General features: G+C 40.6%; 1 protein-coding gene across 4 annotated transcripts in view; it reads left to right on the top strand.

Moving 5' to 3' along the window:
- The window catches only part of TCF20 (transcription factor 20), a 129198-nt gene extending 108276 nt beyond the window's left edge, over window positions 1-20922 (top strand). For 2 of the 4 annotated variants that reach the window (XM_066549649.1, XM_066549650.1), the window contains 4 exons: window positions 6610-6703; window positions 13440-13489; window positions 16475-16602; window positions 20346-20922. In XM_066549649.1, the coding sequence (XP_066405746.1) occupies window positions 6610-6703; window positions 13440-13489; window positions 16475-16558 (228 nt within the window). In that variant the 3' untranslated portion in view covers window positions 16559-16602; window positions 20346-20922. The remainder of the gene's footprint in view (window positions 1-6609; window positions 6704-13439; window positions 13490-16474; window positions 16603-20345) is intronic. The other 2 variants (XM_066549651.1, XM_066549652.1) reach the window with 2 other exon arrangements.
- The last annotated feature ends 6042 nt before the right edge of the window (window positions 20923-26964 follow it).

The following is a 26964-nucleotide window of genomic DNA, read 5'->3' as shown; positions in this document are numbered from 1 at the left end:
AGTTGTACTCCTTTCTTAAGAGGGTCATCAGACAATATTACCACGCACAATATTACAATGTCAGGCTACTACAAGAGTAACAGACAGACATCATGAACATTTGAGTTTCATTATGGATTTTTTTTGTAAATAACTGCTTACATTTTGGCTGTCCTTTTTTGTGCTTGCGGGGACTGCATGATGTTTCTGTCTAGGATGACTACTTATACCTTCCTATGAGTAGTAAAAGCTAATTTAGAATCTATCATCATGTATATGCATAGGTGAAAATATTTTTACCACATACATCACTTTGCACTTAACAGTAGTAATTTTCATCTCCATTTTACCATACAGTTATCCATGGCTCCACAGTTATCCATGGTGAGATGGTTTTGCAGCTTTTTACTATCAGTTTGAGGTCTGGCTACCCTGGATAATTTTACAAACTTCACAAGTTTTCACGTCTTATTGTTCACCCCCCTTCTTGACAGTCTCTATAAGGGCAGTTGAATAGCTTGAGTGTCTGCATAGGACCTTAAAATTATTGCTGGCGAGCCATTCTTTGTTAAAACTAAATGTTTATTTCTGTTCTTGTTGCATTCTATTTTTCCTTCTAGTTGAGGGTAATAAAATGCTCTGCTCTTACTTTCAAGTGCTTCTGTTCTAGCATAATCAGTTTCACATGTATTGAATAGGATTTTCCATGTTTAAGACATTTTCCAGCTCTTGGATTTCTTGTGGGTTTTTTTTCTATGCCATCCATTTTGAGCTGCAGTTTCCCTTTGTGCTTCAGCAGCCTGTGCAGCACTGCAGTTCTAACTTTTTATTGTTTCCTAATGCAGCCTTATTAGTGTAGCGTCTTCCAGATCATTGATTTGTCTGTTTGCTGAAATCTTGGAATCTAAATTTGTCCTTAGTTTCTTGACTTGAAGACAACTGTCCAGTTTTACTTCTGAAATACTATCCTTTATTATTTGATTTGCTTTCTACAAGAAGATATCATCATTGGCAAGAGATGCCTTTTTGTGATGCAGGTTTAAAGATTTTTATCTTTTTAATTGTGGGGTTCATTTTACTGATATTCTGTGTCTGGGTTTTTTGATAAGTTAAAATTGTTTGTCAGGAAATGTAAACTAATAGTTCTGTGTCCTTTCATGCTGGTTGTTATCTCTAGCCACAGTCACATAAACAATTTTTTTTCATTAACCAGTATCTGCACATTAGAATGGAAGTCTTTTCCTCTCCTGTTTCCTAAAGATGTCTTCCCACCTCGCTTTTTTCATCTTGGTCCCTTTTTGCAGAAGTCTTCCAAAATCACGTATTTCTTTCTCCTGTAACAAGCAGTATATATATATGTATACACACACACACGCACTTATTTATTTTTATTTTTTCTTGTAGCTTTCTGGAGTAAGTTGTCTCTTTGCATCCCACTTTCCAGGAAAGAGAATGAGGCTGCCTGCTGTTTCTGTTGCCCTTTCGCCTGGATGTTAAACCCGAGCCTCTGCCGAGCCTGCCAACTGTTTAATCAGAAATAGTCAGAAGGCCCTCCTTCCTAATATTGCAGCTGACTCTGAAGTCCTCATTATCTTACATCTGCATTTGTGCAGTGCAATTATACAGAAGCAATTATTTTCCTAAAAGCTTATAATTTAAACAGGAGAAGGAGAGAGTGTGAAAAATACATATAACATGTAAAGCAAAGACTTGTACCTGTATAATTAATGCCACGTATATTTCACTTTTTGCTTTCTTTGCTTTGTTAGTAACCTTCAGTTGTTGCTTTCCATTTTACTCCTTTTATGCATTCTTGACACTGGTATGGGAGAAGGGGCAAAACAAGAAGATGCCTAGAAAGCAAAGTAAAGGAAAAAGAAAGAAAACAAACCAAAGGAAAAACTTTGGAAGAGGGGAAGCCAAGAGGTCTGAGTATAGGGTATATAACCACTGATCAAGAAAAGATGGTTTGTATTACAGATAGTAGAAAATATGATCCTGCTGTGAATGTCCTGGTGTAAACTGGTTTGGTAATTGTTCGGCAAGGAAGATTGCTGAGGAGTCGTCTGAAAACACCTTACATTTGTGTACAAGCAATTAATTTCTGCTTCTAAGCAACTGTTCCTGCTCCTGCCCAGAATATTTTGGAAGGGCTAGTCAGCAGCTTCCATCTTCCCACCAGCAAAGCCATGTAGGATTCCAGTACTAAGAAGTACTTTGTCTGGGGACAAAGATACTATCTCTGTCAGTGCAGAGCCAAAGTGAGCAAAGTGAGCAGCTTGGGGCACTGGTTTTCACAAGGCTTTGTGCTTGTTCAGGAGGAGGAAGGTAGGTAGCTCAGGACATGTTTATGTTACAGCACTTACATGGAGTTGGGTACAAATCTGAAGGAAGCAAAAAAAAAGGTACTCAAAAGCATACTCTTATTATATATGGCAGTGTGGTGTCAGAAGAGTGGAAGAATACAGATTGCAAGGGGGAAAAAAGCCAAGCATAAAGCAAAAGAAATATTGTTGGTAGGTGCTGTAGCATTTTAAATGAATCAGAGCTGTTCTGCTGCCGCTGGTAGCTGTCCCCCAGCTGTTCACACTTCCAGGTTGGCTGTTACTTCATTTTGGTAGACACAGAATGATGAGCTGTAGCAAAGAAAAAATGGGCTGCTAATAGCAGGGAGAGGTAGAGACAATGTATCTGGCTTTAATACTATTGATAATTTAGTTCATGGGATGGAGTGTCTCCTCTAAATGGCACTTTTCAGTCTCTCCAGCCTATTCTAAGTGAGATATATGTGCCTTGTGGTCAGAGATGAATTGTGGAGATAGGACCTATGAATCAATCTTTGCTGTGTGGTCTCTTTTTTCCCTCTTTTTTTTTTCTTTCTTTTTTAACATTTAAGCCAAGAGTTGATTAGATGCCTGGCAATGATTACTATCCATTGGCACCTCCCACTGGGAGCACACTCCAAGTACCAGCCTTGAGCTCTTTCAAGCAGGGGAGGTTAAGCAGGCTCCTTACTGAGCAAAAGGAATTTCTCTTCCCAGGAGAGCTGGAGTGATGTTTCCCTGGCTAAGAATGCTATAATTCCTTTACAAGTGACAAGCAGGCTGCTACCATCTGCTGGCGAATGGCTGCAGGATGGTGGAGTTTGGGTGAAAATTTGCTGGTGGACCAAGAGAACAATTAGTCGTCATTATGCTGAATTTACACATTTCCTTGTAAGAACTTCTGTGATTTTATTTTGGTGTTAGAATGTTTCCTAGTTGTAGTGTACCTGTTTTTTCTTTTGAAGCATAAATACATGAGATATGTAGCTAACCAAAGCTACAGAAAGTACCAGCAGGAACGAGGCATTTTTTTACCTTTTAAGGCACAGCAGCAATGTCTTGAAAAAGAAGACTGAGACCATCCAGAAATTTTTTAAACACTTTTTTTTTTTGTCTTCCTGGGAACACCTGGGTGTGTTTGGAAACCATGTGGCACTACATGATGATAGTCTCTTTCAAAGATAAAGTGATAGACTCTGAAGTTGTTTTAGAACCACACATCTTTGTAGGGCGTCTGCTTTGTTCAGTCACTCAGGTGTGCCAAGAAGGAAGAACTTGAAAAAAAGAGTAGTTATTGTGTATGTGGTTCCCTCAGCTTCCCCTGAAAGAAGCAGATGGTTGGGGGTCCCGGGAGGTAGAAGAAATGGGGCCATTAGACTGTCAGTGGCTTGTGAAAAGCAGAAGCATCTGCCAGAATGGAGACTTGTTCAGCAGCAGGGGAGCCAGCAGCAGCAGATGATCTCTGCCTTGAGCTGTCAGTGGCATAGTCATCCACCTGGGAATTGCTGCTGTGGGCGTAACACAGGTAACCTTGGTAAAATCTCTGTTTGTCTGCCAGACTTCAAAAAAGGGGCAGTGAAGGCTTCAATGCACATGCACTGGCATCTTAACTACCCACTTTTACTGTCTAATCAGTCCTAAAATCACAAATAATTTTAAAGCATTCCTTACCCATTCTCAGCTGAAAATTTGTCAAAATGCCTGTCATGTTCAGAATGTGATTTTCAGAATAGCGACATGAACCATGCTAGATGCACCAAAGAGTAAGTTCAAAAAACAAATTACCTTTTGGAAAAGTATCAAAAATTTTGCTAGGGGTCTTGTTTTCTGTTGTGTCACACACCATACTCTTTTAAGACATGCCTGTTTAGTGTTAAGAAATATTTTATATAGCTGCAATTCAATCTCTGCTGCTGTAGTTCTTATGTCCTTATTGACTGCTCTGCACAGGACACAGTGTTCCAGGGGAGAATGACCTTCTGTTGCAACAGTGTGATGGTACGTAAAAGATGAGATAAAGTGGGGAGGGCAGAATGCCTCTGAGGAGCAAGACTAGAAATTCATATCTACATTCAAAAAGAATAGTCAATTTGGGTTCTCTCCTGTTAGAATAATTAATCCCAGTCAGCCACATCTAAAAACGAGAATAAAGTACGCAGGTCCAGAGCTCTGTTTCAGAACTCCTCAAGCTGCACTTTGTGAGTACTTGGCATAGGTGAATCTGGGACTGTTGCCAGTACATAATATCTTTCTAGAGTTGACTTCAGAGCCAGGAAAAGACATTTTCTATGGATAAAGTTTGGTTTTACTCCCATGGGAGAGTGAATTACGTTGCAGTTTGGCTAGTGGTCCACATATTTCGGTGTGCATTTCAATATTGGTTTAGCCTCTTTTTTTAATCTTTGGAAACTTTCATTGATGTTCTGACAGGCAATAATAAGCTGCTTGTGTGTCTCTTTCTAGGCTTCAGGGATACTTCCCTTGCATCATAAATACTGCAGTAGTTTGTTGTGCTTAGAATATAGACGTGATTTAGTGGGAAGTACTGAAGATCAGGCTCAGGATGCTTTGGCACACCCATAAAGAGAAGGTGTTACTCAAAACTGCAGTTGTAGATGTCACGAGAACTGACATCTCACAAGCTTTTCTGTTAGTTGCATCTGCTTTGATTTGAAGAGGGCCTCCTGGTTTATGGCTGGAGCTAGTTTTGCTTTCATCTTCATTCAGGCATTTAAATACAAACTATAGTCATCTCTGCAAAGCACAGAATAGTAGGAAGAACAATAACTGTCAGATATTCTCAGAGGGTTTGGAAATACTGTAATCAGCCCCGTTTACCATGCTGAGTGAGGAACTTTGCTGTGGCTGTTAGCTTTGGCCGCGTCGGTTCTGCAGATCTCCACTGCAGCGTGCGTGCTGATCAGGGATTGAAGACACGTGGGCCAGGGGCTGTGGCCGTGTTGGCAGATGAGTGTCCCCGTATGGTGGGAATGCCGGGCTCGTGTCCGGTGCCAGGTGCGCTGCTGGCTTGGGCACAGCTGTTCGTGTGCGGTGCAGGTGCAGCTCACTGGTAGTGGCAATAGAGCAGCCTGGTTCAACACCAGCTTTGCCAGCAGCAGCAGTGATTTTAGATCATGTCATCATCCCTGTGTGCAGGCAGGGACCAAAGGCAACTTCTCACAGCCTGAACTCAAGGTGAATTGTACAAATTATACAGGGCCTTATTATGGTGTTCGTTGTATTTAGCAGAATAAATAAAATTCCTGTCTTTTTAAAATGTGACTCAAAAATTATGGTAGTTCCTCTCTTTGTTTTCTGCCAGTAGTTAATTACTTTTTAATTTTTAAATAGTAGCAGTCTCCTAGCTTTTGGTGAATTCTACCATGTATGGCTACATCTTTTTTTTAAGGGAAAAATGTCAACTTGTCAGAAATCAGCTTTCTTCAGAATCAGATTAGTTAATAAAAATCACTTAGTGTATACATTCAAGAAATAAAATGGCTGTCTGAATGAGCTGTGAATTACTTCCTTAGGTCATTTCTTAAGTCATTCAGGATGAAGTAAACGGGTGAGAGACTTTCTTTCTGCTTTCACAATTGTCTGATGTTATGGTTGAATACATCATTAACTAGTTGAGTTAATAGGATTTGACTATTGCAAATTGAACGTGGTCATCAGATCAGTCTGAGCTATTTTGACAATTGTATGAGCATCCTTGTTGCACTGCAAGTGCGGGTTTTTTTTTGGACATGGGCCATTTCTGTGATGATGAGGTATTTTCCCACAATGGCATCTTCTGCTCCAGATAAACCCTTTTTGATCACTTGTGAAAAAACTTTGAACTTGGCCATGATCATCTTCAACTGCTTGTGATAATGACAGTGATGTAACCAAATTACTTTTATGGTGGTGTCTTCTAAATCTTTATTTGTTATGCTAATTCTCCTTTTAAAGCTGCTGTAGGTTCAAAACCACTCTTTTTCCTCCTATTTTAATAGTGATGTCATTGTCAGGTACTGAAACACAGGCCAGTAAAACAGATTTGAGAACTATTCCGAATTGTTTCTGAATGGCTGATCATTTGTATCTCTTGCCTGCTTAGCACAACTGAAAAGTTCATAGTTAGAAAGAGCTTATGTTGTTACTTGTTTGAAAGGCCTTTATTTGCATGGTGTAGAAAGACAGAGTTTAACGTGATTCATCAAAAAAATTGTGCTGGAATGTGGTTGATAAAATTCCCAGGAAAATACAGGTATTCAGAAAAATGGCTGCAATCTTCATTACTGTTTTTTGGTTTCCCTTTCAGAAATGTTCCCATTGCCAGGAACCAGGAGCCACCTTAGGCTGCTACAACAAAGGCTGCTCCTTCCGATACCATTACCCATGTGCCATCGATGCAGGTAGGAACACATGGCAACTGTATTCCATAATTACTCAACTCATACTACACTAAATAATTCTGAGGTGCTTTACAAATTACTCCCTCTCAGTTTTTCTCCTACTGTGAAGATAAAGTAATAAAAATGGTGAGAAACGACATGCAATAAACAGCATACAGTAACACGCTGGGACAAGATGGAGCTTGTAATGAAAAGGAGTCTGCCTGAAAGAGCAGAAGAAGCCTGGCTTGGGGGAGTGCAGCTACAGTGACTGAAATTTGACTGCAGTGTGAGAACTGATCACTCATTTTTTACCAAAAATAGAAACCCTTTGTTAAAAGGATGTAAGTAAGCAGCAAGGGGGTTTCTTCTTTCAGGGTTATACTTCTATGGGTGGTCCTAGTAAAGATTTCCAGTGTTTGTGTTTGTAGAATCATCAGTACCATTTGCAGCACAACCATCCTTCTCCCTCCTAAGAAGCACTTCAGCCAGTCTCCTGAGTAGGTCCAATTTTCATCTTTATACAAGCTAATTATTTGGATGATACTATTTCCAGCTATGAGCCTGGGCTTGTAGTTTGGTGGGTTTTGTGCAGTAATGACAGTTTCTCATGGAGATAAACTTTGTTCTTGGGTAAAAAAAATTCAATCTCAGAGTAAATAATACCCCACTTTTCCAGTCCCCTGTAACTCACTTCTGTCATACAAAATTTAGTCGATAACAAGCAGGAAAGGATTCAAGATTACAACTCTAGACTGGAAAATAATTGCAAGCTTCTTGTTTGTTATTCCAATTCCACAGCAACCCACTTGTTCACCACCCATTTTATGCTGTTTTCCAAGTATTTGAAGTAGGAATGCTCATTTCTGTATGACTGCATTGCACCTCTCACTGTGAAGTCCCACCCTATTGGAGATGTGCATTTTATTCTAATAGGAATGTTATTTTTAAATTAATATTGCAGTGGAATATTCTAGTGCCACAGTACTACTAGCAGAGAGAATTCTTGACTTCACATAAAAGAAAGATTATTCAGGTTGCAAAAATCACATACTCAAAAAAATACCAGAAATAAAGGTGTCCATTTAAGTATACTTTTGGTCTTTTATGAATCTATCTTATAGTAATCACCTAATTAAAGGTTGATATGTCTTTTCATAAGGCCCTACCTCAGCCTGTAGGATGGAGGGGTACTCATTCATGAACATATGTTGTCCTTGCTTGATCTGTGTCTTACTGCAGATGATTCCTTCTCAGTTCTGAAGGTAGAACTGGGAGATTTCCTATAATGTTAATCTCTGTCCTGCCTGAGAGTTTCATGAACATTAATAAACTTGCTTTTGTACAGTGTGTTTGAGACACACAATCACCAATCAGATTCACATTCATGTTGTGTTTAGTATGTATTTGTTTCTGGTTTGTGACTTGCCCTTTTCAGTACCATGAAAAAACAAAAATTATAGTGAATGTTCCCAATAATTTGAGGGCTTAATTTAAATTCATGTTTTGCTAGATACAGTATGTAGCATTTTCTGGGTTCTAAATTCAGATATCAAAATTCAGATACTCTCCTTTTCCTTCAGCTATATTAACTCTACTCCACTTCAGCAAATGTAGGATTCTCCAAAATGAGAAACGTACTGAACAATCATGACTGATTCCCAAGAGCAGTTCTGTGTCATGCATGGAAGAGGCAGCATCATGTACATAACCCAGTATATAATCATACTATTTAGTCCAATTTAAATGTAACATGTCTGCTATATAATGTGTAGACATGGGTTAGATTAAATTTGGCTTTTTTTCACTTTTGTCTTGACTTTGCAACCTGTGAGATTTTTTTTAGAGTAGCTTTTTGTGTTCAAGTTCCAAGGCTATGCTTACTTCTTTTAATTTTGTTATGAGACATCATGTTGTCATGTGGCCATCTGTTGGAGTGCACAATTCCAAGCTAATTTCCCTCCTTTGAGTAATACAGCAGTAATAAATTGCAAGAGCTGCATGGAGATGGGATACTTGGACTGTGAGGTTTCACAAACATATTTAAAAAATAGTGGAGGAGTTGGTAAAACTGGTGAGTCTCTGGTTTCACTTCAGGAAGAGTACGGTGTAGTGAGAACAAAATACTTCATTGGTGCTTTTAAAATACATTTTCCTATCTGTTTGTTCCTTTTCATCTGTATGTCTGATGTGTTCTCTTTGGCTTCTCATACCAGCCACAGGTCTTTTATCTAGTTGCTCTCAGGCCTCTCTTTACAAATTTCTTACTCCAATCTCTTTGTAAGACCCAATTCCTCCTAATTCTATCTGACTTTTCTTTTTTCCTTTTTTCTAGCTCTTACTCTGACTTCCTCCTCTCTGCTCTTACTTCACCTCTTCCTCTCTTGTTTTTTCTAGTTCTTTCTCCTCTCTGGGCTTTGTTACTGCCATTTGGTTCTCCTAACTCAGCTCCTTGTCACACCTCACCCTGCTAGTCCTGGTTTGTTCTTGTATGTTGTCCTTTATATTCTCTGTTTCACTTTTCTGTGCCTTTTTCCAATCAGTTCTTTGTCTTAGCCTCCTGCTGGCACTCATCCTTAATTCCCTGCTCCTGACTTCCGGTAGCACTGGTCTCCTTCCTGCTAGCCTCCATTCTTTCTGTATCTTGGCTGCCTTTCTCAGTACTGTTTTCACTTCTGCCTGCTGGACTAGTGCTTCCCATTTTGCAGTTTTGAAATGGTCACTTTCTTCTTTTGGGTTGCTTGAGTGTTAGAAATGTCCCCTGACAGCTTCACTGCTTTTGGGACTGGTGCCTGAATCTGAGGGCAGAGGTTCATTTATAGGAAGGGCCTGATCACCCCCAAACAGAAGTATATTTGGTGGAATTTTTAAAAGCTACTAGCTAGCTTTTAAAATCTGAAAGGCCGTGCTACTAAAATCTAATAGGCCTCTTCTGAGGATGTGTACATGAAAATCCCCATATTGCTTTTCAGGGAGTTCTGTTTGCTGGTTTTATGGTAGCTGGCAAGGGCATGCCTTAGCTAAAGTCCAGGTCCTACTGAAAATCAGAATATTGTAGAGCTTTTCAGAGAAAAAATCCTGGGATGTTTATCATGGGCGGAATAACTTTTTTCCAAGAAAGAGTTTTAAGGAAATTGTTGGGCTGCTTCTGCTGAAGTTTTCAACCAAAACAATTAAAAAAGCCCCAGCTTGAAGTAGATTCTCAGCATTTAAAATTTCAGCCTGATGGTGTGACAGTAAAAGACCTTGTTTGCAAGGTTGGTTTTATCTGTGGGTGTAATCAAGCTGTCTTAATCTATAGACACTCTTCAATAAATCTGTGTAAAATAACCAAGCTATATGGCATAAGGTCTGGTTTTCATTTATGACCAAGCAGAAAATGTAGGCTTCCTTGAGAAACAAATCAACATTATTTCTCTTTGCTCAGCCTGTAAACCCTTTTTATTGGTTTTGCAGTTCTACTGTCTTTCTGTAGTGAAACTGTACAGGTGCTTCTCAGCTTCCTTGAGCTCAGTGGTAGTTCCATTTTGAAATCAACCATCCTGCTTTGAAGGATGGTGCCACCTTGCTTTATTTAGGATCTGTCACAGATCTGTTCTGAATCCTCAGAAGTTTGTGTTAACATTTGCAAGGGCTTTCAGGCTTTTGGAATATGTATGACTGGTTTTGTATCTCAAAGAAATAAAGCCAAACAGAAAACACTTGCTGGAGTGTTTTTTAGGGTATGTTGAGTCATACACACTTGGTTTGTCTGAATTCCTGGAAGTGACCGTGCCTTGGTTGAGATGAAGTACCCGTGTTGTATTTCGAAGCAGTTCAGTGTGAGCTGAAGCGTTTCTGCCTTTGCATCCATGTGGGTTAGGAGTTGGTCCCAGTCAGTTACTGTGCATCATGAAAGGCAGAATGTTTTTGGGAAAGGGCTGGAGGCTGCAGTGTGTCAAATGGCTTCAGTTCCTTGCAGCACTGAAGGCAGCCCTGGGCTGGGACCTGGGCTCTGGCTTCTGCACCAGTGGTCAGTGTCCAACCCCACCCTGGTGAGGGGCCAGGCTCTGCCCCACTGTTGCTAATGGAGTGCTGTGCAAGGCACGTGGCTTTGTAAGTTGCCAGTTTGTACATATGGATGCTTTTATATAGCAGAATTCAGGCTGTCTTTTAATTTCCTTTCACAGAAAATAGTCTTTGGCAATATAGGGTGTAAGAGAGCTGAACATTTCTTATCCATTTACATAAAAATCAAGATCAGTAGTCCCACTTAAGTAATTTTTGTATGGAAATGACTGTGGTTAACATTGTCTGTGTTTGGCTTTCATCTGTCCAAATTTATGAAGAGCCTCTGATGTCTCAAGATAACTTAGTCCTAGGGATGTCTCCATGGAAACAAGATCTTTGTTTTCTGAAATTTTATATCCTCTCCCTCTGCTTGTTCCTCCCCACCTGGAATCAGATCCTGATGGTTGCAGCACACTTGTTCCTACAACATATATCCAGGCAGTTCCACTTACAGAAGATTTTTAACTGTAAATTAGGAAAAGATTAACAGGAAAATAAAATGAATTTTCAGAGAACAGAAATCCTGTGTCTTCACAAGTATCATTAAAGATGAGTAACAGGCAGAACACAGAGGGTGAGACAAAAGTATGAAGCTTACAGAAGAATAATTGCTTCTATTAAAAGTGTTTTAGGTTTTCCCTGACTACTTTATGGAGAAAAATCTGTGGAAACAAGGACAAGTCTCAGTTCTTTTTGCTTTCTGCCACAATGAACTGATCATAGCTCTGTGTCTGCTGACTTCATGACAAATTGTAATCTGTTATATAAAATACTTGGAACTGCTAACCAAAATCCAGGCCAGCTTTGTAATGATGAACAATTTCTGCCTTATTGGTATTCAGCTGATTTTCTGCAGTGTGCTGATGACATTTTTCATAGTTGTCCTTTAAGAGAAACAAAAAAAAAATTGCTATTAATTGGATCTGCTATTAGTATTTGCAACAAAAATGCTGACCTTAGTAGGAAATGGAGCTCCACACACAGATCAGGCATTAGGTACAAGGTTTCTGGCGCTTCTTCCTGATCCTTGTAGAATCTTCCTTTCTGATGTACTAGCTAAAGAACTGCATTCATTACCAATGTTGAGTTTCCAACAAAGAAGAAAACTCCATTCTGTTCTAACATACTGTGTATGTTTTTGATGATTGCTCTGTATATTTTTGATGATTGCTGTATTATGCAGTGATAATTCATGCTGTAGTCTAAATGTATGATTCCTGCCCTTATAATGAGAAGACATTTTATTTATTTCCTGTGATTTGCTAATGCTGCATTTGAAATTATCTGTGGCAGGATTAAGGGTTTTACTCCCCTTTGCTAAAATCTCTCAAGTAACTTAGCCTCTTGCATGCTGTTTCCCTTTGATTCAGGCCAGAGGCATTCATGTTAAAACATTAAGCAATCCCTAGCAGAGGGATGCTCTGCTAAAGCTTGGGTATCTAGAAAGCTTTTCCCTCAAGCTTTAGTTCCAGTCTCCTGCTGTCTGCTAAACTCTTCCAGCAGATCGAAACAGCAGGTAGCACTGGTTATGCTACATACTTAAGAGCGTTTTAAATTAGCCCATCTTAGTTACCATTGCACTTCTCTACTTGTGAGCCCTTGGGTGTGTTGGAGTAGGCAGGAGGTCAGAAGCACCTTGCTCAATTCTCCAGGGCAGCATTGCTCGCTCGTGCTGAGGTGGGGATGGGTGCTTGGTCCTGCCCATGAGGTGACAGCCTCGGGTCAGCCTCCGAGGCAAGAGGCCACTGGAACCGAGCAGTGTCAGGCGTTTGGGCAGGTTGAGTGGTGACCCTGCAATTCAGGGTGCCCAGGGGAGGCAGCTGAGTGCGCTGAGGGGAGTGCTGCTTTTCCTGTGGCTGAAGCTCTGAGAGCTGCCGACTTGCATCACTTAGAGGCAGAGTCTGGGAGGGGGGATGTGAGGAGAAGCAATCCATACTCTGGCAGTGCTGCTAAATAAGTGCTCTGCAAATGGCAGTATTGCTTAATTTGTTCCTAAATAAGCAGTTCCATATAGGTGCCTCACTTTACATAATACGTTTAAATAATTACCTGAATCATTTTTTAGATCATAAAAGCTTCACATATAAGATTCATGAAAGCAGATCTAAAAGCAGCATGAGTGACCAGACTACCAGACATAGTGTCACAGTGTAAACTTACCACCAGGACTTGTGATTGCAAGTAAACACCATACCTAGAGACACACACCCCTGCTCTCCCTGATGCTGGCAGGGCCTTGGGGTAAGGGTGAAAGGCAGCATTTGTACTACGGAATGCAGGGATTGTCTGTTCAGATTGGATGAATGTGTCGATCTTCTGTGTGCTAAAGCAAAGAAGGCTGGAATAGCTGAAGGGGGTTGGGATGCAGGATTTGTAGGCTTGCTGTTGTCATTCTTACTACATACAGATCATTGGGAAAACCGAGGTTGCTTGGTAATCCAAGCAACATTGTCACTTGGGGTGTTCAGTTACTTTGTTTGCTAAAACTTTGGGGCTGGAAGGAGTGAACCTGCTAATAATACACAGATCAGGCATTAGGCAATGAACCTGCTAATAATACACAGATCAGGCAATACTGACAAAGTATTCCTATAAGAGATCTTTGAATGAAAAATGTGTACCTGGAGGCAAGATTAACACATGTGATGTATTATTCAAGTTGGTTTTCATTAAAAAAATAATGCATTGCTGTCTTCTCCTCCTTTAGATTGTTTACTAAACGAAGAGAATTTCTCAGTGAGGTGCCCCAAGCACAAGGTAAGAATCCTCTCCTGGATTATACCTGGGTCTCTTGTTGCCCTCTTCTGGTTTCTAAATTTGGATTAGTAATTTTATTACCTGGATAATGTCTGTAGTTAGAGATGCTTTTAGTTCAATTATTCTGTGATATATGCTTGTGGTATATTCTGGGGGCAAACATCAACTCAAGAAGACTACAAGTTTAAGAAGATAAAATTTTTGTTCCATCTGCTCAATGTTTCTTTAGGTCCTTGATGACTGTTCAGAAAGCTCAGCTTCATTTCCTGAATTCTGTGATATAATCAGTATGTTGCTTGCTATTCCTGTTTGAATGTTTCATTGGACTGTTGGGTTTTCTCCTTGGATTTACTGATGATGCAAGAAAGAAGAAAAATGACTTTATGAAAAAGTTCTCCTGGTTTTTGGAGACATCTTGTCCTAGTTTACCGGTCAGTAGTAATTGGACTGAGTCCAGCCACTCAGCCTTCAGTGGGTCTGTGGGGTTCTTCTGTACATCTTTGGTTCATCAGAAGACCCCTTTGCTCCTTCTGCCCAGGGTCTGGGTGTCCTTAATGATTGTCCCCAGAGCCTACAAGCACAGTGGTGCAGAGGGCTGTCTGTATGGCAAGAGGGGACAAGGTAGACAATACCTACTCTCTTGTAGCATAAGTAATGGGTTACAGTGCTGGAAATACCCTCCCAGCCCTTAAGGGAGGATACACCCCCAGGAGGTTGTGGATACCAGTCTTCCAGTTTTAAATGGTCAGAGAGTATCCAGAAAAAAACAGCTGTTCTTGTTGCCAGTTGAATACAACAGTAATTGGGCAAGAGTTTGGATGGCTTGTGCTGAAAAGGAAATGATAATAGGGAAGAATTGTGTTGCTTTTGAGCAGGGATTAGTCTCCATCTAGTTCTTGTCTGCAGATCCCTGCCTTGAATTAGACTGACATCTGGTGGTCTTTTGTTTTCACAGCTTATTCTTAATCTGTCTTTTGTAAACATACAGGAATTAGCCTCATGTTCCTTTCTGGATGTTCCACCACAAAATGATGTATTTATACACACGTATTTAAAATGTGCTGGAAGATTCAGTGCACATTCAGGCTCTTATCCAGAATTGGCCTACTTTTCATTATATAAAAGAAAATAAATTATTCTGTACAACTGTGGAATAATGTTGACAATGTACAGCAAGCTTAAATTAATGCATTAATGCTACAAGAACCTGCAGATCTTGCCAACAAACCGGGAAGGATGAGCTCTCCTTTCTGTGTAATGTAACTGCCTAAGTGCCACCCTCTGCCCGACTTTGGATACTTGGCTAAAGATAATTGGGTATGTCCTGGGTTTGGATGGGATAGTTATTTTCTTCTTGGTACTTAGTTGCCAGCTGGGGTTAAACTATTACAGAGAGTTGTGTATTTGAAGGCTGTTTTATTTTTGCTGCCTGTTGCCCGAAGTATTCCAGGGAAATACAGTTTTACATAGATGGCTTGAGTCACTGCTGCTGTATGGGAGCACTTTGGAGTGATGGTGCTCAAACCATGAAAGGAAAGAACTGGTTTAGATTCAGGCAAAGAATCCGCTTTTCAGAGAAAATTCTGAGAAAGCACATGGATTTCTAAAGTAATCTTGAAGGATGGGAGTGGGACAGCTACCAGTTAAGTTCTTAACAGTTCTTCATGAGGCAATAAAATTTTTAATTCTATTCAGAACTATCCCACTGCAGATCACTTTCTTTATTTTGTCAAAAACATAACTTCAACACCAGCAGCCTTTATTTGACACTGAAGTTTGTTGGCTTTTGCTTAGTAAAGACAAAAATAATTTATTTGAAGCCAAGTAGAGTTTTCTTTGCTTTCTTTCTCTGCCCTCACTGCGTATATCACTAATCATTATTGGTTTGTTCCCAATCTTTCTGCAGTGCAGAATATAAGCTTACTCTGTTCCTTCCATTCCAGTGGCTGGAAAGGGGAATTCCAGACAGTGACAATGCAGGAACAGGAAGGCTGAAAACCATTGCTCTAGAATGACTGGGAACAAATTGCATCAATTTTTTTGCATTATACAAGTATGAGCAATTGAGAGGAAGAAAGACTTTCAATTAGTTTGTTGAATGCGATGCTTTTAGGTAACACCACCTTAGTCCTGTTAGCAAATTAGTAACTGTCTCATAGCTCACTCTGCTGTGCTGTAGCTAATGGGTGGAGGAGCTAACTTTATAAATCTCCAGCATTGAGTCCCCCAGTCCAGGGCTGTTACCCTTTGGCAGTCTGTGCCTCACACCGGTAAATACACTTCATCACAGAAAGCGGCTCCTGGAGAGCAAAGGTGCTTCTTACCTCATTAACTGTGCTTGACTCTTAGGGCATAAGCAAGCTGAGTCCAGAGGGAACTGGTCCTGCCTTTCCATGTGCTCCCCAGTGAGCTTTTCCATTTCCTTCTGTCAGGATTGATGTTTCAACCATCCATGTCCTGAATGTGCTACTTATGCAAAATATCAGCTTTTATCCCAGTGAAAATGCTGTCTGAAAACTGTCATCTTTTGAAGGGTTCCTCTCACAGATCCAAACGGCTCTGTCTGCATCACAGCAAGTGAGGTTGCAACAGACCTGATGAGGATGCTGAGCTGTAGAGAGACTATAAAAGGGATGGGATACCTCACCTTTTGGTGGCTCAGCCATCTTAGATTGTCTTAAGCCATCTGTTTGGGCAATTTTCAAGTGATGCTTCTCAGCTTGTTCTACCTTTTTGTGTTAAATTCTGTGTTTCTTAAAATTAACCAGGCTTTCATATCTCACTCTACTTTTGTGGAATTACTTGCTTTTGTCTTGGAGAAAACTCTGTCTGAAAAGTCTATTTCTGACTCCAATACTGACTTCTCTCTCTCTCTCTCTCTCTCTCTCTCTCTCTCGCTTTCTGTATGTTCCCTTTCCCTACCCCTGTCTTCCGTTTCTCCCTCATTTTCTTTTTCCTTCTCTGTTTGGCTTGCTGGTTTGTCAGCCCCTCCTTCCTTGCTCTTTTCCCTCCTTGCAGAACAAGATGGTGAAAGGCAGCCTCAGCACAGAGCAGTCGGAGCGGGGGTGAGGGGGGAAGTGTACTCCTGGGAATGGATATAAAAGCAAGCACAGGTGAGTGGGGAAGAGCTTCCAGTTCCACCTGCTGTCTTACATCCAGTGCCTTCCCCATTTCTGTGAGAAATTAAGGTGCTTTTATATATATTCAGAAAGTTTGTCATATTTTTTTCTCTGCTACCATCCTGGGTTTTTTTTTGTATTTCTGCAGCAGTTCCTTCTGTTAAACAATGAAAGGCAAAGCTTATTAGCTGTTACAACTGCCTGATTACTCTCTCAGCTAAATGAGTCGCAGAAATCTCCTTTTGTATCATGTCCATAAGGCTTTGAAGGTGTTTTTCTGTGAGTCTCAGAGTAGTTAGTAAGCTTCTGTATAAATAAAGTCATCAAAGTATCTTAAATTCTATATGTAAGAAATAAATAATATTGATGAGTTCAGGATTATTGTAGGATTCCCATTTTCTGGAAATGTAGATAGATCCAGGGATATGTAAATAAGTCTTAGCAGGTGTTTCTTTTGGCCCAGCTTTTTTCTCTATTTTGCAAACAGACATGGGGCATAGAAGGTAGAACTGTATCCAGAAGTGGTCACAATTCCATAACTTTGTAATGTGCCCCAAGTTCCTCACTGCAGTTCCTTTCTGCCTCCTCCTTTGTTTAGGCCCAGCGTTCATGCAGCCAAGTGAGAACTTGGTTGGGAATTCAGTTTGTCTGAAACAGCTTTTTGCCATGTTAGCATCAGAGCTGGGTCATTTTCCTAATCTGGTTCACTGTGTGGCTGGGAAAATACACTGGCTCAAGGAGGGAGTAGCACTGAGATGGGAGTTAGCACCCAGGGAATGGGATGAGTTTGGGATTCCTTATTTCTTACTCAATTGCAAGTGCACTGCAGTTCAAAGGCAACGGGGTGGATTAAAATGAAATAAGTGTTTGGTTTCAAGTTAATACTTGTTGTCACCCTGTCCATGAAGCTGCAGCCCAAGAAGGTCTCTTGCCTTCATTTCACTACTGAAATGCATTTCTCACTCAAGCTATTTGCTTCTCTGTCTTTTTTCTTGCAATCATGCAGAGGAAGTTGCTCTTTTGTGTCAGTTCTTGGAACTGCTGATGGTAATCCCCTTCCTTTGTTACCGTTCCCTTGCTTCCCAGGCACCTCTCCTGACTTAAAATCTTTCTGTTTTTCAAGTAAAGTAATTGTGAAGTACTTCTAATGGTGTTCTGTGTGAAGGATGAGAGATTAATTGGAAGATTGTGGGGTTTTGGTGCAGTAGCACAAGACAGGTAGTGTCCCATATAAACACTTTTTGCAGATTGACTGCTGACTTGCTTTAGCTCAGCTGTGTTCTGTGACTTTCTATTTTTAATAGCATTCATTCCTGGCTATGGAGTGTTGTTTTAACAGTTACCATGTAAACAGCGTTTAACAGTATTCAGTGTTTGAGTAGCTTTCTCCTTCCATGGTAAAGGTCATTGGGATTCCTTTAAGCTTTTCTCTTTTCCTTAAAATGTAACACGCAATGTAATTCATAATGTTAAAGCAGGACAAGAATCCCACAGCCAAAGTGCCTCTTGTGGCTGTTTAACACTAGGGAAGTGATTTTTGGGCCATTCCTTTAAGGTGCTGGTGAACATTACTGTGTCCCAGAGACCTTTACACAGCTTTGTTCCCTGCATTATTTTCCATTATTTTCTTTTTTTATATATCATAGGAATGTCTTAAGACCTTGCAGGCTGTGGAATCTCTGCACTGTATTCACTGTATGCTCTAGATATCTCTCTAAGGCATCATGTCTTTTGAAATCCACTTTTTGCCTCAAATAATTCTTACCAGAAGGTCCTATTTAGCCACCCCCTTTCAATGTTCAGAATATCTTAAAAATTAGATTCTCAAATTCCAACCTGATCTTGCATTTCAAAATAAAAGCCATGCAAATCTAAAAGGTCCTTATAACAACAACAACAACAAGAACTTGTTGTATTACTGTGGTAATTAAAGAACTTGAGGGGAATTCTGTAGCAGCCGAAGTAGTACTGGAACTGTCCTTCTGCTGGCCTTAGTGTAAGATACAATGGGTACTCAGTTGTGAGATTATTGGGCTGTTTTAGTCCTGGTTCACTCCCAGGCCTAGCAAGTTAAGAAGAATCCTGCGTGTTGGATAACATCCAAGCAAGTCAGTGTATTCTGTCTTCATTGCTTCTCTCTCCCTGAGCCAGTTGCCTCTAGAACATTTGGATCAAGTCCAGATCTGGAGAGTGACTGTGAGAGCAAGTCTGGTGCTCTGGATCTTGTCCAGGAATGAGGCAGGACTCTCTGTGAGTTGAGCCTGTTTCTTCCCTGAGCCAGTGCCTAATGCTCTGGACCAATTCCAGGCATGGGCAAGCTGCAGTTGTACAGGAGCCAGAGAGCAACACGGCCCTGACACTCCCTCAGCGAGGGCTCGCCGTTGCGCGGTAATGAAACCACAGAGGGCAGCTGAGCTCTCTGGGAACCTCCCCCTTTCCTCCTCAGCTGCTGCTCCCTGACCTTGCCCGTCTGCATTTTGTGTGTGCTTGCCTGACTCTTCACTCACTCGCAGCCTGGCACCTGGATGGGGGATATGTGCAGCCAAGAGTTGGGCTTGCTGGGATGTAATCTAATTGGTGTGCTGATGATCAAAGCAGTATTGACTTCTCCATCTCACTTAGTTAGAGTTCCTGGAGTTTAATTGCCAGCTATGAACAAACATGGGTGTTACTTTGCTCCCAGGCACACCTCTAATTCCGTTAGCTGCTTTCCATATGCATCACTTCTGGTGTAAGTTCTTTTCCCAAGCTCACTAGCTGGTAGGAAGGGATTTATCTAAATCATATTTAACCTTACTAAATAAATAAATAAATTGCTGTTGGGCTCACTTGTGGTATGGGATAAGGGAAGGAAGGAATACATTATTTCAAGCTTTGCTTTCTCTCTATGCAGAATAAGAATGAGAACCCTAACTTAGAGAAATTAAATTTTAACTTTGTAACTTCTCTTTTGAGCTGAGCCTCCACCAACTTAGCAAACTCCTGAAGTTCATTTTCTCACCTCGGAGAATTTCTGGACAGGGAGAACATGTGCCAAGCACTTGGACGTTTCCACATTTGTCTTGAAAGACATCACAAGCTTAGTCCTTTTATGAACTGTCTCTGTAATATGAAAATTAGATCCAAAAAGCAGCAGAAAGAAATATCACCTGCCCTTCGATTAGTTAAACCACACACAGCTTTACCTTTAGCTGGTGAAATCTGGCAATTTCCCAGGATTGGTTCCTGGACTCCTGTAATTTTGACACTAGTTGCACTATCTGCTATATATTCACTGGAAACCACCACTGGATGGCCCATAGGGAAACATTTGGATGCAGTCCCTGATGGCATCCCAGGAGCTGTCACCATCTTGGGACATGCTTGGCCCCTCTCTTTCCCAATCTCACGGTCAGTGTGAGGAGTGGACATGAGGTGAGTGAGCTCCTGCCTTGCTGCTGAAGGTAGAGGTGAGTGCTGTGCCATTGTGGTATGGATCATCCTGTTATCACAGACCTTCAGAACTGGGCTTGCTTAATTTTTTTTTGCTGGTTGTTAAATGAAGAGTTTTTATCACATGGATTAGCTTTCGTGAACTACTCGCCATTGTGTATATCTGTTTTCAGTCCACAAAGCTAAAGAGCTCTTGGTGTTGCTGCTGTGGTAGGCTACTGAATGGGTTTTTCCAAAGCCTGAGGGGCCTGTTTGCAAATGGAGGGAAGGAACCATTCCAATATTATTTTGACTTTGTTTTTCAGGTTAGGCTGTTGAGATAAAAAGCGGTGGACATTCGTGACTGAATGGAATCTCTCCCACTGTGCAGCCATGCCCCCTCTCGACGTGCCTGCCAATGCCAGCACTTCCTTCATAAATTCTTACATCACACTCAAGACTGATGACATCACAGAATCTGACCAAGGAGTCTGAACCAGCTGTTTCCATGGACACAATCTCCATAGTGACAGTGGGGAGGGGAGGGGGAAAAAGGAAACAGGTGGGGGGAATTACAGAGGGAGGGATAAATATATATATATATAAAGATCTATTTTTTAGTCCTGAAAGACTTTGTTTTAAATGAAAGGTGCGCTATATCCCTTTTGATGCTTTTGATTAAGATTTTAAAAACCCCATATAAATTAAAAAAGAAACCTATAGCTAAAGTAAATATTAAATCCAAAATTAAAGCAAGGCATGTGGAGCCTAACATTTTGTGGGAAAGAATAGCAAAACTGGGAGTACTCCAAACAGGACTTGTCTCTGTTCCTCTTGCTTTCTTTCTCACAACATCTGATGAAATTCAGTTTTGAAAGGCAAATAAAATACTGATAAATTGTTTATAGGGTGTGGGAGGAAGGCTTGGATGATTGCAGGTAATTTGGTGTCAATAGTTGTGTCTGAGGGGTAGGGAGGTTTCCATTTTTGAGAAACACTATTGACAATGTAAGCTTGAATAACATCTGCAGACTCTTGGGTTGTGAGACTCGTGAAGTAAGAGGTGGCTGCTGCTTGCTAGGTCCCATACACCTCACTGGTGTGGGAACACCTGTACTGCACAGGGGAAGGGAGTATCTGGTATCTGCCCTGTGTGCCACAACGTGACCCCCAGATCATTCCAAGAAGCTGCCTTCAGTTTGGAAGGCAGGTGAGAGGAAGACATGGTTTACCTGCCAGATTGGGGAATGAAAGGAAGTCTGAATGTTGGTGGAGTCAATGTATCTTCAAATTGATTGGGGTAAATCCACTTGGCCCTCTTTTTATTTTTATATTTTTTGCTTTTCCTAAGGAAGGAAGAGGGAATGTCAGTGTAACAGCCTACACTATATGGTTATTCGGGGTAGGGGTTTTTTTCTTTTTTTTTCCTTTTTTATTTTCTTTTTTTCTTTTTTTTTTTTTTTTTTTGTAAATTATGTAATTTTAAAACATTTGGGTTTTAGGAACAACAACAAAAAAATCATGTTTTTTTTTCTTGTTAAGGCCTTAAGAAAGGGGTTAGTGCATCTTTCAGGGGTCACTCTGCCATGGGAATAAAAATAGCTGTTTCACAAACAGTTTTATATAAAAAAAGCTTAAAAAAACCAAAAAAACTAATAAACTTCATTTTAACCTTGTCTCCTTTTGTTTTGTGCGAACTTGATTTGTTTAAAAGGACAGAGACAGTACTATCTGCTGCTTTTTGGTTTCTTTGCCTTCATCGGTTCTGCCTTCAGTGATGACCTTCTGAACTGGCCCAGCAAGAGGAAGACCACAAAGGCTTTGAAAAACTAAAGCTTAGGATTTGTTTGATGTTCAGAGTTAACAAGCCAATGACTGGATGAATTTTCTGTTCGTGTGAGCTGGTGGTATTTCACCAGGTCACTGATTTTCACTCATAGGATGGTAGCATATCCTAGCGATATCAAACAGCGTGTTGTTTACTGGAAAGTCACTAGAGATAGGGATCTAACCAGCATGACATGGATAAAAAAATGGGGTTGATATTGTGGGGAGGGAAGAACTATTTTAAAAGTTATGTACTGGATGCTTGCTCAACTACTCACATTTTGGAGTATTCAGCACATAAAAATAAAATCTATGATAGCTCATATTAAGATATCTATTTTAACTCTATTTTTAAAAGATCGATTTAAAAATTTGGGAGATAATTTGGCAGTTATTTATTTCTATAAGTTGCTACTCTCACTCATAAATATTTGGAAAGAAAAGGCAGCCTTCTGCTTATTCCTTTCCCAGTAGCAGCTACTGAAGTTAGTATGTCCTTTACATTAAGAAATAGACCTGTTGTGATAAATGTCACTAATGTGTCATGAATTGGTGCTGAAAATATTTAACTGCTGGTGTAGTCAGAAAAAAGTCATTTTTAGCATAGTTAATGTGATTGAGTAAATGACTTCTTTTCAACTGAATAAAAATTGTTTTTTTTTTTTCATAGTGTCTGTTCTATTCTACATACTCAAAAAAAAAAGTTCCTGTTATTGCATTGATTTTATGTTGGTGAAGAGTCAACTCTGTATGTAGCACTGTGATAGCAGAACAGTGTGTGCTGGAACTGCTGAATTTGACACTTTCACTTTGGCTCCTCAGGGTGGTGTCACAGCAGAGGCAGAAGGTTTTCAGGTAGCTGGGAGGGAGCCTTGGATGTTTTCCATGTGGGAGCTTGTGGCAAGTATGGAGATTCAGTATTTCCTCGTGCACCGTGGCTGGAAAGTAGCGGCAGTTGTGTAGAGCAAATAAAGAAATGGTACCACAGTCAGTTCTGTGGGAAGTATTTCACAGTGCTTCAAATCCTTTGACTTAGCTGTGGCTTAATCTCCCCAGTGCTGTAGTCAGAGGTGAGGGGTGCTCTCCAGTAGAGCAGGATTGTGCTTGGTGGTTGAGGCTTTACAGAAAGCAGAGCTGTCCTGATTCTAAAACTGAGCCAGGAGGAATTGAAACAATGTGTAATGGCTTCCTGGGAGAACTTGGAAATTATCCAGAAGAGTCATAAAATCCTGTTGGAAATAAAAATTTATTTTGGCTGAGAAAATACAAAGTCCTGAGTGGATTTTGAAAGCTGTTGTACAAAACATTTACCTGCTCCATCCTGCAAAAGCAATTAACAGCTCGACATCGTGGATACCCCAAACTGGAAAGAAAGAAAAGGTTTGGAAGTCTTGGCTGATTTAGAATTTTTGGAGCAGAAATGACCTGCAGCAGAACCTTAAAAGAGATTGTGTATAGATGAGAATGGCATCGTTTGGGAATTGCCTGCTTGGATGAGGAATGAACTAACGAGAGCTTGGATAAAGCAGCTCATTTTCAAAGTGCTTCTCCATGCTGACTCCCATCAGGATCTCTTTCAAGAGACTTACACCCAGAGGCTGGAATTGAATGTGATGGTTTAGCAGCGCTTCCAAGCTAACCAGAGTGAGTCAGCACTGCTGCATGGGGTCGAAGAAAAGATGTTTTCACGTCAAGAACAGGGAATGGATTCAACATGCAAAGGATGTTTGTTGATATGACAAGGATAAAGGGAGTCCTGCCGGAGCTGGTGGAAGCCCTGGGATGTGTACAGAGCAGATCTTGATACCAGGAGCTGCCCATCTATACATTTGTTGTTTGTATGTATTGCATGTGAAATCCATGCTTGGAAATCCGAGGCACAGGCCACTGTGGATCGTGCAGCATGGGAGAAACCCATCTCAGCTGCTCCTGCAGAGGGCAGTGGCCAACCTTACTAATCTGTACCACAGAGGTATGAGAGGGGGTTTTACTTGGGGTTGTGACATTCTTGAACCTTAGAACAAGACAAGCTGATGATGTTCAATAGTATTGAAATAAAAAACATTCAGGTGTTCCGGGTGTAGGATCTGCTGAAGAATAGTGCAGATCTAGTTCATGGAGTCCAGCTAATGGCAAGCTAAAGAAATCCATTTTTGGTGGGACATGCATGTAAAATACAAAAAGTTTGTTGAGATATGGGCAATTGAATGACAGCTCTGGAATTCTCACTATTTAATGTGCAGTAATGTACATTAAAATGTGTATTGGGAAAGATAATACCTTAAACTGGCACAGTTACAGGGGGAATATTTGGGGGCTGATATGGATATAAACTTTATAAATTATCATGCCTATTAGCTGAGTCATTATGTAAGGAATTACCTGTGCTGTCCCAAGTGCAGTGGGTGTCCTGGACGTTATAGAAATACTTGGTAGAGGGATATAGCATTGGTCTGTCTATCTAGTCCCTGGCTTGCCAGAATGACTGAAAGAAGCAGTCCTTTATCTCAAAATGTAAAAAATTAAGTGTAAATATCATACTTTTGGAAGTGGAACAGGATATTTAGATGGTTGAGGATGAATAATTCACCACTGCTCTGGAATTTTTTAAAAACTATTAAAAATTATGAAAACAAACAGAATACAGGTAATCCAGGTTCAGTTACAGATCTAGAAAACACAAAGATGTGGTTTTACTGACTTTGCTATGAGATGCTGAAAGAGTAGTTGCAATCTTGGCTTTGGGTTAGAAATCCCTGTTGTGAAACAGAATAAGATTCTTGTCTCACTGTGAAATTCCAACAAACAAGTTTAGGTTTGGGTTTAGTTTTTCATTTCAGGTTTTTTAAGATGGAACTCTGGCAGCATATTACAAGTCAGAGAATTTAGTCAACAAAGGTAGAGGACAAAAGTAATTAATTATTAGAAAATTGTGGGAGACTGGTAACAGTCTGGTACTTTCTCCTGGCATTGCTACAGGCCAGTGAGAGCTTGGCTAATGCACACCACTGAAAAATTGGCTCCATACAAATACCATGCACCATGAGCTCCCTACATGACCTGTGCTATTCAGCCAGAAATTAATATGTAAAGCTCTGAAGGAGATTATGAGGTTTTTCCTTAGAGTGCAAAGGTCAGCGAAATAGCTGCTGGCATTGTCCCTACATGTGATTGTTTCATTGTTTGTTCTCTCTGTACTTCTGGTGGAATTCAAAAGGTTTACTCTGTCATCCAGCTGGAAAGTGAAGAGAGTGCTGCTTACAGAGTCTTTTTGTAGGATTTAATTTCTTAAGTGGATCCCACTTCCTGTTTAGTGTGTTTAACCTGAACTGGAAGGAAAGCATCACTTGTTTGCTGGCTTCTTCCACAGGGCAGTACTTAGAGCTGAGATTGCTTCTCTTCCCCCTTCATCCTCCAGAGGCTTCTTGCAATTTATTGCTTAATTCAGTTTTAACGCTGGGGTTTCAAGGTTTTGACCTTACCTGGCCAACTTTTGAAATGCTGATATTTCTTAGCAGCCCAGAGAGACTTAACTCCCATCCAAATAATTTGAAAAAGAAAAATAGTCTTCTAGCTCATAGCAAACCCCCTGTGAAAGAAATGTTCCACTCTAGCTGGGCTTCCGGAGTCATCCTGATGTGTTCTTCTCTGCATGATAAAAACTGCTTGCATGTGCTACTGAACATGAGCATAGCCAGGTTACCTGCAAATACCACCTGTATTGCATTAGGGGCTTTTGGGTTGTAGCTACCCCTGCTGACAGCCAAACTTGGAGTGCACAGTAGATTTGGAGGTTGGTGCTCCCTGGTTTTGAGATACAGCATGGCAATAGTTTTCTGAGTTTTATTGAAATTGCTTACTTTCAGTGCCACATCTTTTAGTGGGGAGCAGCAAAGAATGGCAGAGAAATTGTTGGGGAAAGACTGGGAGGTGTTTACACTGAAAATAAAAATGGTGGTGTAAGGGTAAATTTGCACTGTATAGCGAGAGTCCTCTGAGCTGAAGCCAGTTCATCAAAGAAATGTCACCACTTCTCATGGCTTTATTAAAAAATGAGAGTCTGTACACTTCACAGCATTTGTATGATAAAAACTTAATTGGACTTTCACCCAAGTTCTTGCCCACCAGAACTGGTTTCCTCTCAGAAGAGAAATGGAATTATTAGATTCTTACAAATTGTAGATTATTTTGAGGACATTACTTTGAAGGCTGTTGGATTTACAGCAACCTGGATTATGGGGCATAACAATATCTACTTCTTCTCATGCACCTTTTCATCACCTTGAATTTAAAGTAACATGCACGTAAGACAGATCTCACGGTTTGCATTTGTAGTCAGAAGAAATGCAGAAGAGCAAACAAATTACTGTTTAGAGTTGTACTGTGAAATTCAGAATTGGCAGGTTGCAATGGATTTCAAAGAGGCAAGAAAGCACTGTGTTGTAAGCAGAACAAGGGTTTTGTAATATTTTGCTGCTTTGGAAACCAAGGTGAGGAAGTAACTGTATAAAGTGGATGTTGCAGTCTCTCTGTTCACCTGGTGTCCTGCTGTGGCTGAAACTTCTGAGGGGGAATCACTACATGTACAGGTGATAGATGGCAAAAATACAACTGCCCATTTGGGAATGAAGCCAAAGAGCTGCACTCTGCAAGAAAATAAGCCAGTAAAATAAATGCTGCTGAGGGAGACTTTTCCTGCAACTAAAGGCAGAGGCCATACAGAATGGCCCAATTTTGTAGCATTTAAGCTGGTTTCCAGGGTTGTGTTTGACTCTGCTCCAAGTGGGAATCATTCTTGGCTTTACATGACAGGAAAGTGTGCCAGGAGAAGAAACAGTTTCCAGAGCTGTGAGATGGAAGTGGGCATTTACAGCCTTAAAGAGGACATCAAGGTTTGCAGGCCTCTTGACTGACTCCAGCTGCACTACTCATTTCTACTAAAACCAGCAGTGTCACGTTGCCACAGGAACACAAAAGACTTGGAAAAGATGCTGTTACAGCAGAAGTGTAAACATTCCTTATGACCAATGTGAAAGATGGACTTAGCAAACATCAAGTTTGTGGTCTGCTGCTTCAGGAAATGGAAAGAAGGTGCATTTTTTTAACTGTGCAGACTTG

Source organism: Molothrus aeneus, chromosome 5 (genome assembly GCF_037042795.1).
Source record: "Molothrus aeneus isolate 106 chromosome 5, BPBGC_Maene_1.0, whole genome shotgun sequence".
Lineage (NCBI taxonomy): Eukaryota > Metazoa > Chordata > Aves > Passeriformes > Icteridae > Molothrus > Molothrus aeneus.
The sequence above is the reverse complement of the archived record's forward strand: the minus strand, read 5'-3'. Positions and strand labels throughout refer to the sequence as shown.